The following is a 14,624-nucleotide window of genomic DNA, read 5'->3' as shown; positions in this document are numbered from 1 at the left end:
AAGAGAATAACTGAGGAAGTTAGAAGTCATAACAGCTAATCCAATAATAAGTCATTTATTTAACTATGAAGGAGACTTGAACGATATAGAGGTAATTATCCATTTAGATTTTAAAAAAAAAATACAATTTTTTATAAATAACTAAGTTAGTGAACTGCTTGTCGTACAAAAATAATTTTGAATTTTTGTGTCATGGCCCAAAATCCGTTAAAGGTCGTGATGACGTCGGATATCACTGTTAGACTAGCCAACACTACATAATTAATTAAATTCTCATTTTAATTTTTTTAAATCATAAATTTTCTTCAATTTAACTAGTAACAGATGATCTTTACAGAATAAATAATAATGTTCTCCAATTTCAATACTGAATATCCCATAATCATCTCATAACCCGGTGTCACAAGTGCATGAGCATTTACTAGGAAATAAAATAAAATACAGCAAATGTCCGGAATATAAATTAGGACAGCAAAAAAATGTAAGTACTCTGAAGGAGACTCTGCTGGGTGTGGGTCGTAATATGGAATGCAGTCCACCTAAGTCCTCGTGTCAATCATGACGCTACGCCCACTAGGCCACTAGCCATACATGTACTTGTACAACAAAATGTACAGTAAGAGTAGTATGAGTTCGAAAACAACGCGTACCTAGTAAGTATCCAGTATAATCTCGAAGAAGTAGTTACGAGAGGTCGACTCCGACACTTACTATGGCCAACAATAATATACCAATAATATGATTAATTATAGATTTTATAAGGCGACTGTAAACTCAATAACATAAAGCAGGTAAACAGTTCTTTTGTTAATAGGAGATTTCTAAATTTATTTTCATCGTCTAACAATTTATATCTCCGGCCAATGAGGCCACATCAATTATCAATAACTCCAAAACAATCAATTAAGTCATGCACAAATCATGTCGAAGTCGTACGACCCGATCCAACATATAATTTAAAATGTACTCTGACGAGGGTCGAACTGCGCGAACCACAGAAGCATCTATTTAATCTGCCGAGGCGTTGGGCACGTTCCACAAAAAGGAAAACACAATCAAACAGTCAATCAAGAATTCATCAAGGAGCAATTATCCAAGGAAATGACAATCCTCTTTTACCGGTCAAGAAAACGAAGTTTTCACCTTTTAGAAATTTATTTACCATGTTCGATACGATTAAAGTAACTTAAATTGATAATGGGCTGCAAATATCGCAAGTATAACACGCCTTTGGGTCATAGACTACCCGGACTTAAGTATAATAGTAGCTACTCACGGATTCTCGTCACCTCGTGCATACGTAGGCCCCACAAGTAGAAGCATGTATTAATTTAGTTCATAAATGTGGTTAATTCCCTCTTACAAGGTTAGAAAGGGGACTTACCTCGCTTCGAAGTTCCATAGCCGGCTCCCAAGCCTTTCCAACAATTCCAATCGATGCCCAACGCTCCAAAATTAATCAATAATTGTGCAAGCCCATAAATATATACTCAAATACTCATTAAAATCCTATTTACAACAATTCTCAACTCCTCTTGAAAAGTCTATAAAATCACCCTTAGGCCACATGCCCGGATTTCAAATATTTTCGAAAATAAACTTTACCCATAGCCCCCACGAACTCAAATATATTATTTATTCTCAATTCAACACCCAAATTCATGGTCAAAATCTAAAAATACCAAATTCTAGGTTTTCTTCTAAATTTCATAATTTATACTAATTTTCATGTCTAAATCCATATATAGACCATGTATTTAAATTGGAATAGGTGGGAATCACTTACCTTGATGTAGATGATGAAGATGGAGCTCCAAAATCGCTCCAAGACCTGCTCCCATGGAGGAAATGAAGTGAAAATGAGCCAAACCCTCGTTTTAAAGAAACACACTGCCCAGCCCGTCCTTCGCACCTACGGTCCAGTAGCCGCTTCTATGCTCCGCACCTGTGGAAATTCCATCGCAGGCGCGGCTCCAGATCGACCAATAGTTCTCGCACCTGCGCCCCATGTAGCGCATCTGCGCTTCCGCTTCTGCGCTCCTGGTGCGCTTCTGCGCTCCTGGTGCGCGTCTGCGCTTATGCACCTCTACATTATCGCCCGATTCTGCAGCCCAGGCCTTTTGGCCATCCTCCGCTTCTGCGCTTGTTTGGCTGCTTTTGCGGCGTCGCAATTGCAGCACTTTTTGTGCAGGTGCGATTACACAAGAACTCAGGCCCTTCAGCATCCCTTAGTCCAAAACTTGCTCCGTTAACCATTTGGGACCCACCCGAGGCCCCTGAAACCTCAACCAAATATATCAACATGTCCCTGAGCACATTACGAACTTAGTCGAGCCTTCAAATCACATCAAACAATGCTAAAATCATGAATCGCACACTAATTGAAACTTAATGAACTTTAAAACTTAAAACTTCCACATTTGATGTCGAAACCTATTAAATCACGTCCGATTGACCTCAAAATTTGCACACAAGTCACATTCGATATTACAGACCTACTCAAACTTCTGGAATCGGATTCCGACCTTGATATCAAAAAGTTCACTTCCGGTCAAACTCCTCTAAAACCTTCAAAATTCTATCTTTCACCAAATGACCCCAAAATGACCTACGAACCTCCGAATCTACTTCTGGACGCGCTCCCAATACCAGAATCACCATATGGAGCTATTCCCAGACTTGGAATCCCAGGCGGACATCGATAACATTGAAATGCACTTCAACCCAAATTTATAAAATTATTCCAAAATGCTAACTTCCACAATAGGCGCCGAAACGCTCCCGGGTCATCCTAAACCTGATCCGCGCATACGCCTAAGTTCGATATCATCATATAAACCTGTTGGGACCTTCAAATCCCAATTCCGAGGTTGTTTACTCAGAAATCCAACCTTAGTCAATTCTTCTACTTTAAAGCTTCCGAAATGAAAATTCTCTCTCCAAATCAACTCCAAATAAGTCATAATACCCAAAGTGAAGCTACTCATGGCCTCAAACCGTCGATTGACACGCTAGAGCTCAAAAAGACCGGTCGGGTCATCACATTCTCTCCCAGATAAACATACGTTCGTCATTGGATGTGCTAAGGACTACTGTAGAGTTGTCTGAAATCACTATTTAACACCTCGTGAACCTACCCGTGCTACCACAACTCAGTTGAGCACATTTGCCCGAGATAATCTAAAGATTTTCCTTTTTTCTTAGCCAAATAGGCCTTAGAGCCCAATTCTAACATCCGAAATTCTCTGCCAGGCCTGTTTCCATCATACGAACACCGTATCAATCTCTATGCGATACACCAATACATGATTTCATACCTTTGCTGAATCCTTACAATGCACTGCATAACTCGCATGACCATAATAACATCATCTGATAACAATAGACAAATTTTCATGAATCCGATCCTCACAATGCATCTCATGACATATATAAGTCTTGTTCCAACTCTTGCAATACCGCCACGATAGAAAAGATGTGTAGAAATTCATAACCAACTACCGAGTCAACAAATCGCTGAGTCTCTCCTCCTGGTAGGAACCATTACCTCATTATGAACCAAATAACAATATTTGCTCTTTAATATGCTTCATATATTCCGATTGCACTAATCCCAGATCCAATAATCCCGTCTCACCCAATACGAGCTGCTCAAGCAATAAGTCACCCTGGACATGACCAAAAGTCTCATATAATGCCACAATGTGCCAACAAGCTACCAACTTGAATGTGATACATATGGAAAATGAACTTTAGAATGGACTACTCGACCCACGTAACTAGTTAGACAACCGAAAAGGTATTATGAACCTTTCTCAGAAAATGGTAAACAAAACACATAATGATAGATATGGGGGACTGTATTCAACATCACACTGTTGCGGCGTGCAACCCGATCCACACATAATACCATATAAGGAAATACTTTACCGAGCTAAAATGCTCATAACTATGAAATACCCGAATATCGGCCACAAGCACGCTAAGTGCATAATACCATCCCTGGGGAGACAGATAGTGCCATACACTACAAAACTTATGCACAACTAAAGTGCGATATAAGATATAAATCTCGAGAGCCATCCTGCTCACACAACACCATCGCTACGCGAAACCTCCACACATATAAAATTTGTCAAGTTGTTTCCCAACTCACACAACACAATATAGTATTACATGAAATAGCCGACGACGAAACAAAATCCAACGTTCGAATACTCCTCCATAAGGAGCGCTATGCTGAAATGAATACATCTACCCTAATATAGAGCACACATTCACATTTAGATCCATCCACAGACCTTAAGCCGATTCTGATCATACTGCACTAGGATAGTAACCTTTCAAGGATCCACAATAACCCTTCTTCCCATGACACACAAGAACAACCGTCGATCCAGAACAAACTTCCACAGTCCATAACCAATTGAACCAAGTGCCCTTTAGGCATAAATTCTTACACGAACGATAGTAACACAATATCCATACTTGGCTCCAATCTTCGATCAATCAAGTGACTACATGTCACACTTATACAATCTTCTCGTGGGACATGCTCTCACAACCTTCTACACCAGGTAAAAAGCCTGCACATCCATACCACCGGCCGCACTAATGCTGTAAAGCAAATTAAAAATCCAAAATCAGTACTCAAAGCCTCTTACACAAGACACTGATCTCAGGTGATGCTAAACGCAACACCAGCTTACTCTAACCATCTGAATCCTTTTTCCCTATTCATCTGAGCTGGCGGCATTCTTGTCGGCACCAAACTGCAACCTTGATTCTCAACTTCCAAATACCATGTGTTGATACCTAATTTTTCCCTATATATTCTAAAATATGCATAGATACTTTCAAATAGCATATATATACATGTATAACCATGCACAAGGTTTTTATAATTTTTTCCATAATTTTAAGGGTTTAAATTGATTTATTTTCTCCTTTTTTATTCATAAAATCCCCAATAATTATTTTCAAAATTATTGTTATGATAATTTATTCATTTAATTTCTATACTTATGCCAAAATATGGCTAATATATTTTTTATGCATTTTTATAATAACATTTGGTATTTTTAAGCTAAAGTGCATATAATTGCAATGTTAGCCCATTTTAATGTATAATTATGTTTTTATGTGTAAAATTGATCCCTATATGTTTAAAATGATAATTATATATTTTAAATTATTTTTGTATAGAAAATTATTTTTCAGAAAACTATTTATTATTTATTATAAATTAAAATGGGGAAAAGTGGCTATTTAAATTATAGCCAGATTTGGCTTTCAATTTTAGCCTAATTTTAACCCAACCCCAGCCTAATTCCTAATAATATTACCCGACCCAGGCCCTAATTACCCCTACCCAACCCAAAGCTATCTTAAATCTTGGTCATTGATCTAAAAGATCAACAACCCTCATCCATTTTTTCCTTCTTAATTCTAAATGACCCCTAACCCTAATCAATTTTCCATACCCACCGCCTTCAGATGCCCTCATCCTCTCTCTTCTCTTAACCTAACCCTAACCTTCTTCAACCGCCGCCTCCCTCTACGGTCATCTCCGGCGACCACTTTTCAACCCCAAGCCTCCAATGATTCCTCCATCGCCTTGCTCATCATCTCTAAGGCCTTCAAGAGCCCTGGGCCATGACAACTTGTATCTAGGGTTGCTGTTTTGGTTGTTCATGGCTTCTCCGGTGTGATTTTGGTAAAAATCACACCGTATTTGTTACGATCTATGAAGTTCTAAGAACGTTCTTCTATCTCTACCTGAGTTTCCTTTGAAACCCTATTTTTCGTTTGTGTTTCTTAGATCTGGGCCATTTTAAACGCTTCAAGCCTGTTTATTTTATGTTATACACTGGTCTCAAACCTCTCTTGAAAAATCTTCAACTTTAAGCTGTTTTACTTTCTTTCAAAAATTAGGGTTTTTTTGGAACTTCTCCTACACTTTGTTTAAATTGATTCTTTATGTTTAAAACTTCTATCCTTGCATATCTTGACTGATTCTATGTTCTTACTGCCTTTTCAACTCACCTATGTTAAAAGCCCTACTTTTTTCAGATCTTCTTTGTTTTGGTTCTGTGTGTTAGCATGACTAATCGACTCTTGTTAAGTTTCTGGGGTTACCATGCTTCAAATGGGAATTTATTGAGTCCTTAGCCTACTTATATCACCTCTATGTGATTGTATTCATCTTGATTGTCCAAAACTTGCCCCTTTCTGTCGATATTGCGGACCTTGCCTGTTTGCTACGTCTGTTTGTTCTTCTCTATTTATATGTTGAAGTATAGAATCATGACTCCATCTTGATTGATCCTGATTCCCTTATTTAATGGTTTGATTGAAAGATTTTCTTTTAAAACCCTAAAACTCTGCCTCGTTTGTTTAATTTGACTTATTCCCTACCTTATTTGTCGTGGTACTTTGTTCTTACTAAATCATTCCTTAATTGGAGTTTTTTGAACCTAGTCCGAATTGACTACTCTATGCTTACTGAACTTTGATTCTTTCCTTATTAATCATGTACTGATCTTTCTTGCCTTATATACCGGTTCTTACCGTTTGAATTAACTCCCTTAAATTAAGGGAGTACTTGCCTTGATTTTCCGACTGATTGATTCTGAGTTCCTTAATTACCATGCTACTATGATTCTTACTTTATTTTCTACCTATTTTCAAACTATAAGTACTCTAGCCTTTCTTTAACACTGACACGAACACTTGGGTTCAAAAAACTATCTCTCATACTAAAAAATCTCTGCTCTCTCTCTTGTGCTATTTGCTACTATCTAAGTTAGCCGGCTGCAAGCCAAGACTAACAATTTGTGCTCTCTTGGTCTTTTCATTCTACTTACTCTCCTCTTCACTGGTATGTCTTAGTTTCAATTCAAAGTTCAAACAATAACATGCTTCTCTTATTGTTTCAGTTTCTCTTATTCCTAGTTTGCTTCTATTTATGGTTCTGTTGTGAAACTTGTAGTTATGATTTACAATATCAGCATGTTATTATGCCTTTCCCGTCCTTTAGATTAGTATATTCCTTGTATTTATGTTGCTGAGCATGTATTACCAATAATCTCTACTTGTTGTGTACTTACCATCCTATATCCTATGAATCCCCAAATCCCTATCACCCCTCTATGTGGTTGTGTTCTTCATGACCAGTTTTGTGACTATACTAGTGTCAGCTGTTTCTGAGCATGTCTAAACCAGTCCTAGACCTTTGCTGGATTATGTGTTTGCAGTCAAATGTTCTATGTATCCTAAACCCCTTGACCCTTGTGTGTGACTAGTGAATTTACTTGGTTTTGTGAACTAGCTATGTGTAAACCTGTCCTAAGGTGTTTTGACTTCTGTTCATCTCTTCAAGCAAGTCTCTATTGGTTTACTACATTATTTTCAAAGGAAAAGACTTTGGTTAAATACAGTTTCTTGTGTCCATCACTTCTCACTCTACTCTTAGTCAATAAGTTCTGCCCCCTCTAGTATGTGTATTGCCTTGGGATCCATTGGAGAACCATCTAAACTCTGGCATACTGAGGCTGGCCTTTCCACACTACACTTGTTCAATATTTGGTTACTAAATCTAGGTGTAAGCACGGCCCAGGATCCTTGAGATCCTTACGGAACTTTAATGCACCTAGACTCTGATTTGTCTATGGAATTGAGGCATATGAGGCCATTGGAGGCTTTGGGAAACCTGGTCCTAATTGAAGGCTCCCTATAGAATAGCTTCTTCATTTTCTATTTTAGTTATGTAATTCATTCACTGGCCTGTAATATTTTGTAAACAGGTATTGGGGTATTTAGTAAAAAAGGGTGGGTAGATGCATACTTTATGGGCTAATACGGGTATAAATCCTGTTCTTAGGACCTTACTTTTAAAGTCTGATTGCTTTCCTAAATAGAAAACATGCTCATAGGGTATCACTTTCTAATCTGATTGCTTGTTAATAGAAAACATGCCCATAGGACTTTACTCTTTAATCTATTTGCTTTGCCTAATAGAAATCATGTCTATAAGGCTTTACTTTTAAGTTTGTTTGCTCATCAAGTAGAAACCATGTCTATAAGGTTTTACATTCTGTCATGTTTAGAAACCATTCATATAGGTTCCAAACAATCATGTCTTAAATATGTTCAATAATAGATGCCATTCCTTTAAGACTTAATTCAGATTCAGTTATAACGAGTATTTCTGTATGTTGTTGCAAATCGATTAAAATCAGTAATCTGCCTAGATATCATGCCTATAGGGAGCTCTACTTGCAATATTTTCTGATAGATTAATTTAGTCTAATAAATCGACTTAATCACGCCTAGTTCATTTCTGAATTGGTTTTATTAAGTATTAAGTATTTCCTGAAACAAGTTCCTTCAAACTATCTCATTAGATATCATGCCCATAGGTATTAAAGGAGTCTATTTCAAAATCTGTTTGTTTCTACATTAATATAGACATCAGTACTTCTGCTTATAGGCAAGCCTTTAGGGCATTTTCAAAACTGCATTCTTTGAAACTATCTCTATTGCTTAACATTTTCTGATCCTAACAGGCTTTTAAAAGAGTCCGTAGGCAACTACTAGAGTGCAACTTCTCAGTCTAAGATAAGGATTATCTGTTTTCTACATATTCACATAGATATCCTGCTTTAGGACATTGTCTAATAAAAGACCTTAACTGTGCTTGAGTCATGCTACTTATGTGTTTGTTTAAGGAGGAAACTCTGAGCCTCTTAATTGCTCCAATTATGTGTGAAAGTCCTAAATGTTTTTGACCATCGCTAGAATTTTCGCCTTTATAAACCTTAGGGATACGTCTAGAACTACCTATAGATAGAGGTCCTACCTCTCTCCGGGACCATTAAGAAAGGATGGGTGGCAGAACACAATAGGAATCATTGACCAACCACTCGCTTTGTATGACCAATAAGGGGATGGGAAGGGTAGACATGTGATATGATGACTACGCGTTAATGTCATGTGTAGCCCCTCATTGAGGAGTGTTTATCTGACATTGCGTGGGGTGATCCTATAGGATAACCAACCTAGGACCCCTCTTTATCAAATCCTTTCTTTATTTAAACCTCTATTTTGCAACTTGTTCAAACCTTTATCTTACTACTGGAATTATCCAACGTGCTTTACTTGCAACCTATTTGATTCAACTCCTTACTTGTAATGGACTAATTTGTGAATATAAGTTTGATCGGGACCCACAGCAGTGGACCAAAAGGGGTGCCAAACACCTTCCCCTCGAGGTTACTTCGAGCCCTTACCTTAATCTCTGGTAATGCAAACCAACCCAAGAGTTAATCGCTCTAGGTTCCCTAACGCACCATAATCCATTAGGTGGCGACTCTTCAAATACCCAATTCCCAAAAGGAAATGAGTCATTACATCCCGTAAATGTCGAAACCCGGACCTCTTCCCCGTAAAAAAAGGGAGGGAAAAAGGGGTGCGACAATATGGTGACTCTGCTGGGGATATTTTTAGGCTCTTACCATAACGAACTTGTCTTTTACAAATTAGTCCAAGCATGTTTATCCTGTACCCTTCTCCCTTATTTGAATTTAATTGTCTAATTTTCAAGCATTTATGATTTCTTTATAGCCATGAAATTGACTTGTCTCTTTGTTTTCTTTTTCCTGTAACTGTCTTTTAATCTTTTAAATGTTGTATTTATTTTTCCTACGTCAAAACACTTGACAACATGTTATTAATTGCTGCATAAATCATGGTCCGCATCATATTCCACTCGTGCGTCTCAAATTCTATAGCAACGCTTTAATGAGTGGTTGCGCTCTTCCCATTTACTACCCTTAAATTCAAAAAGGCTTATTTGCGGTAAAACCAGTCGATCATCGGTGCAGTCGATAGTTCTGTGCCTTCCCCCTCAAGTTGTCCGCTTGAGGGTACCAGTCTAACCTAGTCGGAATAGTTATGTTCTCCACATAATGATCCTTTAAGATAAGCCTTATCCAAAGTCCATCATGTTTTCCATAATCCCAATGGGTGCAACCATGTTTTGTGCATTAATTTGGAGAACTAAATGCTGATATGTTGATCATAAATGTATAAATAGTCGAGTCCGGTGGGGGTAAGGTCTAACCCTTTTGTTTTACAGAAAATGAGGAACGAGGTCCCCAGCTTCAGTATGGTTAGCACACCCTCACTCTTGCTATACTGGTGGAAGAATCTTCCATCAGACGACCAAATCAATGAATGGAAAGAAAGGGCTACCAAATCTAGCAAAAAGCTGGAATACCTGGAATACAGCCTATTGGAATTGGAAGGAAAAGTGAGGAAGAGAGTCACCGACTGCCAGACCACTAAGGGAAACGAAGGAGGACATTTGGCAAAGGCATTCTTACTGGTGAATTTACTCGAACTGGAGGATTTGATCAACGAGAACATTCAAGCTGAGGAAGGTCCTTCTGTGACCAAATAGATTAGATTTACTTGATTTTCTTAAAATGTAATAAGGTCGAGTGCCAGTAGCAACTTGTTTTATTAATATGTTAGTGTCGTTTTGGATTCCTCTACTTTTATATTATGAAATGAAGCATTTATGGGCAATTGAAGTTCTTCAAATTTATTTGTCGCTAGGCCTACCTTGGGCACAATGAGGCTCCCAAATTAGGATATGAGTTTATATTGCGCAATATGTTTTTACATACTGCAAACATTTCAGAATCTTCACTAACTTGTTACCTTTTAGTTTTTGTTTATTTTTTATTATTATTCCCATCCCCTTACGTTGGTTCGTCCATACTGGCCTCATCAGTATATCATACCAGATCTAGAGGCCCTCCACCTCCTCCTCCTCCAAGAAACACAAAAAACATAGGGAAAGCAAAGATGGATGATTTAAGTGGAATCTTAAAGGAAAACGGTGAGAATGCAGAGACTTCCGACGGTCGCAGTACTCCGACCCCGAATGACCTAGTTTTGAGACTGGAACAGAAGATACTAGAACTGCAAGGATAACTTGAGCAGGTCCGCAATTTGGCAAACATGTCACTCACCCACCAACAGAAACAAAGAACCCAACACCTCCTCAAAACACACAAAACCAGCAGCCACAAAATCCTAGCGCACAAAATCAATACGCAACTCCACCACAAAATATCAACCCATTTCCAGTACCAACTCCACCACAACAACAGCATCAACCAATTCCATACCCACCAACCACCACTTACCACACTCCACAAATACACCACCACTCATTCTCGACCCACAAAACTTCGTCAATGACCATCACTATACCCAAGTCCCTGGCACCCATCAGAGCAACCCCATATACGTGGAAACTATACCACATTCTGCCCAACCAATCTCCTGTGCACCGGAACCCTCTAAAAAGGACCTGCTCATTAAGAACACGGCCGAAGAACTCAAGAAGTTAACAAGCTGAGTTCAAGGTGTTGAAGGTGATAGAGGAATAGAAGGTTTGACCTATGAAGATCTGCGCATACAGCCTGATGTGGAATTTCTAGATGGTTACAAACCTCCCAAGTTCGAACTGTTCGATGGTACAGGTGATCCCAGGGTTCACCTAAGGACCTACTGTGACAAGCTTGTTGGGGTTGGAAAGGATGAAAAGATTTGAATGAAGCTCTTTGTGAGGAGCCTTACTAGGGACGCTTTGTCCTAGTATATCAGCCAGAATCCCAATAAATGGTCCAATTAGGTAAGCATGACATCGGATTTCATGGATCGGTTCAGGTTCAACACGGAGAATGCACCAGATGTCTTCTACATTCAGAATCTCAAGAAGAAACCTACTGAGACCTTTCGTGAATATGCTACTCGTTGGAAGTCAGAAGCCGCCAAGGTCAGGCCCTCTTTTGATGAAGAACATATGAATAAATTCTTTGCCAAGGCACATGATCCACAATATTATGAGAGACTGATGGTCATCGAAAATCACAGATTCTCTAATATCATCAAGCTCGGGGAAATGATCGAGGAAGGAATCAAGAGCGGGATGGTAACGAAATTCGAGGCATTACAAGCCACGAATAAGGCACTCCAATTAGGTGGAATATTGAAGAAGAGAGATGTTGGGGCAGTAATGGTAGCCCAGGGCCTAAAAACTCCACTCACATATCAAACACCTCTACCTACCTACGAGACACCTCCACCCACCTATCAAACACCTCCAACCACATACCAAGCATCACCACCTACATATCAACCTTCATCTCCTAGATATTTTCAACCACCCACTGTCCATAACACCTACAATTCCCAACCATCCCACTTCCAATCACCACCAATTTGCCAAAATTATCCAAGACCAAGACCCAACTTCGACCGCATGCTGCCCAGACAACATACCGCCATTGCTGATCCCATCGACCAATTGTATGAAAAGTTAAAGGCCGCAAGTTACGTCACTCATGTTCCCGCCGTGGCACTAGAAAATCCATCCCAATGGGTCAATCCGAACAAAACCTATGCATACCGCTCCAGTATGAAAGGGCACACCACTGTTGAGTGTCGAACATTGAAGGATAAGATCCAGACACTCATTGACAACAAGGTCATACAAGCAAAGGAAGCCGCACCTAATGTCCGCAACAATCCCCTCCTTGATCATAAAGGTAATGGTGTACATGTTATAGAAACAAATGAAAAATGGGACCCTGAAGGGTCAATCGGCCTTATTCAAGAAGGCGATAACTTTAAGGTTGCAGCACACTTACTCCTATCGTGGTTCAGACTCAGGCACCTATTGATGTTGAGGTAACTATATCAGTTCCATTTGAGGTAGAAGTAGCTTCCCCCGCAGCCACCTCCGCTCCATTTGAAGTAGAAGTGGTCACAACTTTTACTGTGACGGTGTCAACCACACCCCCATTCAACTCAAAAGCAATACCCTGGGATTATGTCGTCGAGGCTCGACGAAAAAGGAAGACTAAGATAGACGAATCTAACACCGCACATGGGATGACTAGAACTGGAAGAGTCTACACACCTGAACACCTGGGAGGTTCAAGTAAGGTAGCCACTACTAGGCAGCCTGTCATTGAGACCGGGCTGGATGACCTATGGAGGAAAGTACATGCGAAAGAGTATTCTATTGTTTATAATTTGAACAAAGCCCCTGCTCATATATCTATCCTGTCACTATTGCAGAATTTAGAGGCATATAAGAATGCCTTGATGAAAATACTGAGCGAGGCTTATGTACCTAATATTATCACTGGTGGAGAAATGGCCAACATGGTCGGTCAGGTGCTAGATAGCCATAAGATTATCTTCCATGAAGATGAGCTGCCACCCGAAGGTCTGAATCACAATCGAGCACTGTATATTACGATACAATTTGAAGATAAGTTCATTTCTAGGGTCCTTGTTGATGGAGGTTCGAGTCTAAATATTTGTCCACTGGATACCCTGAAAATGTTGGACAAAGGTTTCCATGAAATATGGACATGAAACATGAATATGAAGGCTTTTAATGGGTCCCAAAGGGCCACGATAGGGGAAATCAACCTTTGCTTGTAGATGGGACCAACTTGGTTCGATGTTGAATTCTAAGTGCTTGACATACCAGCCTCATATAATCTTTTGTTGGTCTGCCCATGGATCCATGCTGCTGGAGCCGTACCCTCCACACTACATCAAGTCATAAAATTCGAATGGAACCATCAAGAGGTAATCATTCATGGAGATGGGAGTAACCCTATCTACACTAGTCAAACCATTACGGCTATTGGATATAGAAGAAGGTTGGGAGGGGAAACCTATCATCACATTGAACGAGTCAATGCCATCGAGAAGGATAAGTGGTGGAGTAACAAAATAGAAAGCATACTAGCATGGTTCGGATATGAACCCGTCAAAGGGATGGGGAAGAACCTCCAGGGTATCACCAAGACGATACGGCTGAAAAATCATGGTACCACCTTTGAGCTCGGATACCAGTATACATGGCAAGAGTACAATGTTTGGTTGCCTCAATGGCGTGGACCGTACTACCCTCTTGAGTAACTGGTACCACGTTTAGAACAAGCTTTGCATCATGCAGACACAATATGGGAACTATAGAAGAAGAAGCACTGGCTGGGCTGAAGGATCTATTCTTGGAAGACGAGAACATGGATTGTTGTGCCATAATTGAGAAGGAGGAAGAAGGCCTCACCATTCAGACTGCGGCAAAAGGAGCTATTCTCAGAAACTGGATCGCCACACCATCCCGAGCCGGCCGAGTCCCTGGGTAGCTTGGTAGAATTTATAGCCGTTCTAGGCATTTTAAATTTCCAGCAATTTCATTTTAAGATTTCTTTGTTTCAAAATAAATGCTCGATCCACCGAGCTAAGGTTTGTTTGAACAATTTTCTCAGTTTTAATCAAATGCATTTGTCCTTTATCATTATTCATTACTATTTTTATACTTTTCCCTTCTATAGTGTTATTTTTACTTTTCCTGATGAACCATTGACTGTGATATGTACTGAGGCAACGCAACATGAGAATAGCGACTCAGAGTAAAAAGATGAGATACCCGAGGAAATTGTTAGAGAAGTTGAGAATTTTGAGAACAAACCCAAATCCAACTTGGACGAAATAGAAGCAGTAAATTTGGGAGACACCGAAAC

General features: G+C 39.4%; 1 protein-coding gene across 1 annotated transcript; it reads left to right on the top strand.

Moving 5' to 3' along the window:
• The first annotated feature begins 11,713 nt into the window (after positions 1-11,713).
• On the top strand, positions 11,714-14,246 carry LOC138881213 (uncharacterized). The gene is made up of 3 exons (XM_070161422.1): positions 11,714-12,631; positions 12,742-13,331; positions 14,054-14,246. Exons 1-3 carry the CDS (start codon positions 11,714-11,716, stop codon positions 14,244-14,246), a joined length of 1,701 nt encoding a protein of 566 aa, XP_070017523.1.
• Positions 14,247-14,624: the final 378 nt, after the last annotated feature.

This window comes from Nicotiana sylvestris, chromosome 11 (assembly GCF_000393655.2).
Source record: "Nicotiana sylvestris chromosome 11, ASM39365v2, whole genome shotgun sequence".
NCBI lineage: Eukaryota > Viridiplantae > Streptophyta > Magnoliopsida > Solanales > Solanaceae > Nicotiana > Nicotiana sylvestris.
This window is presented reverse-complemented; position numbering and strand designations above follow the sequence as displayed.

What these genes read in the sequence shown, in the direction of transcription:
- LOC138881213 (XM_070161422.1), top strand. Translation starts at nt 11,714, where the DNA reads ATGACATCGGATTTCATGGATCGGTTCAGGTTCAACACGGAGAATGCA. An exon ending in TTGATCATAAAGGTAATGGT is followed by an intron (nt 12,632 to 12,741) that starts GTACATGTTATA and finishes ATCGTGGTTCAG; the next exon opens with ACTCAGGCACCTATTGATGT. An exon ending in CTGAATCACAATCGAGCACT is followed by an intron (nt 13,332 to 14,053) that starts GTATATTACGAT and finishes TGCATCATGCAG; the next exon opens with ACACAATATGGGAACTATAG.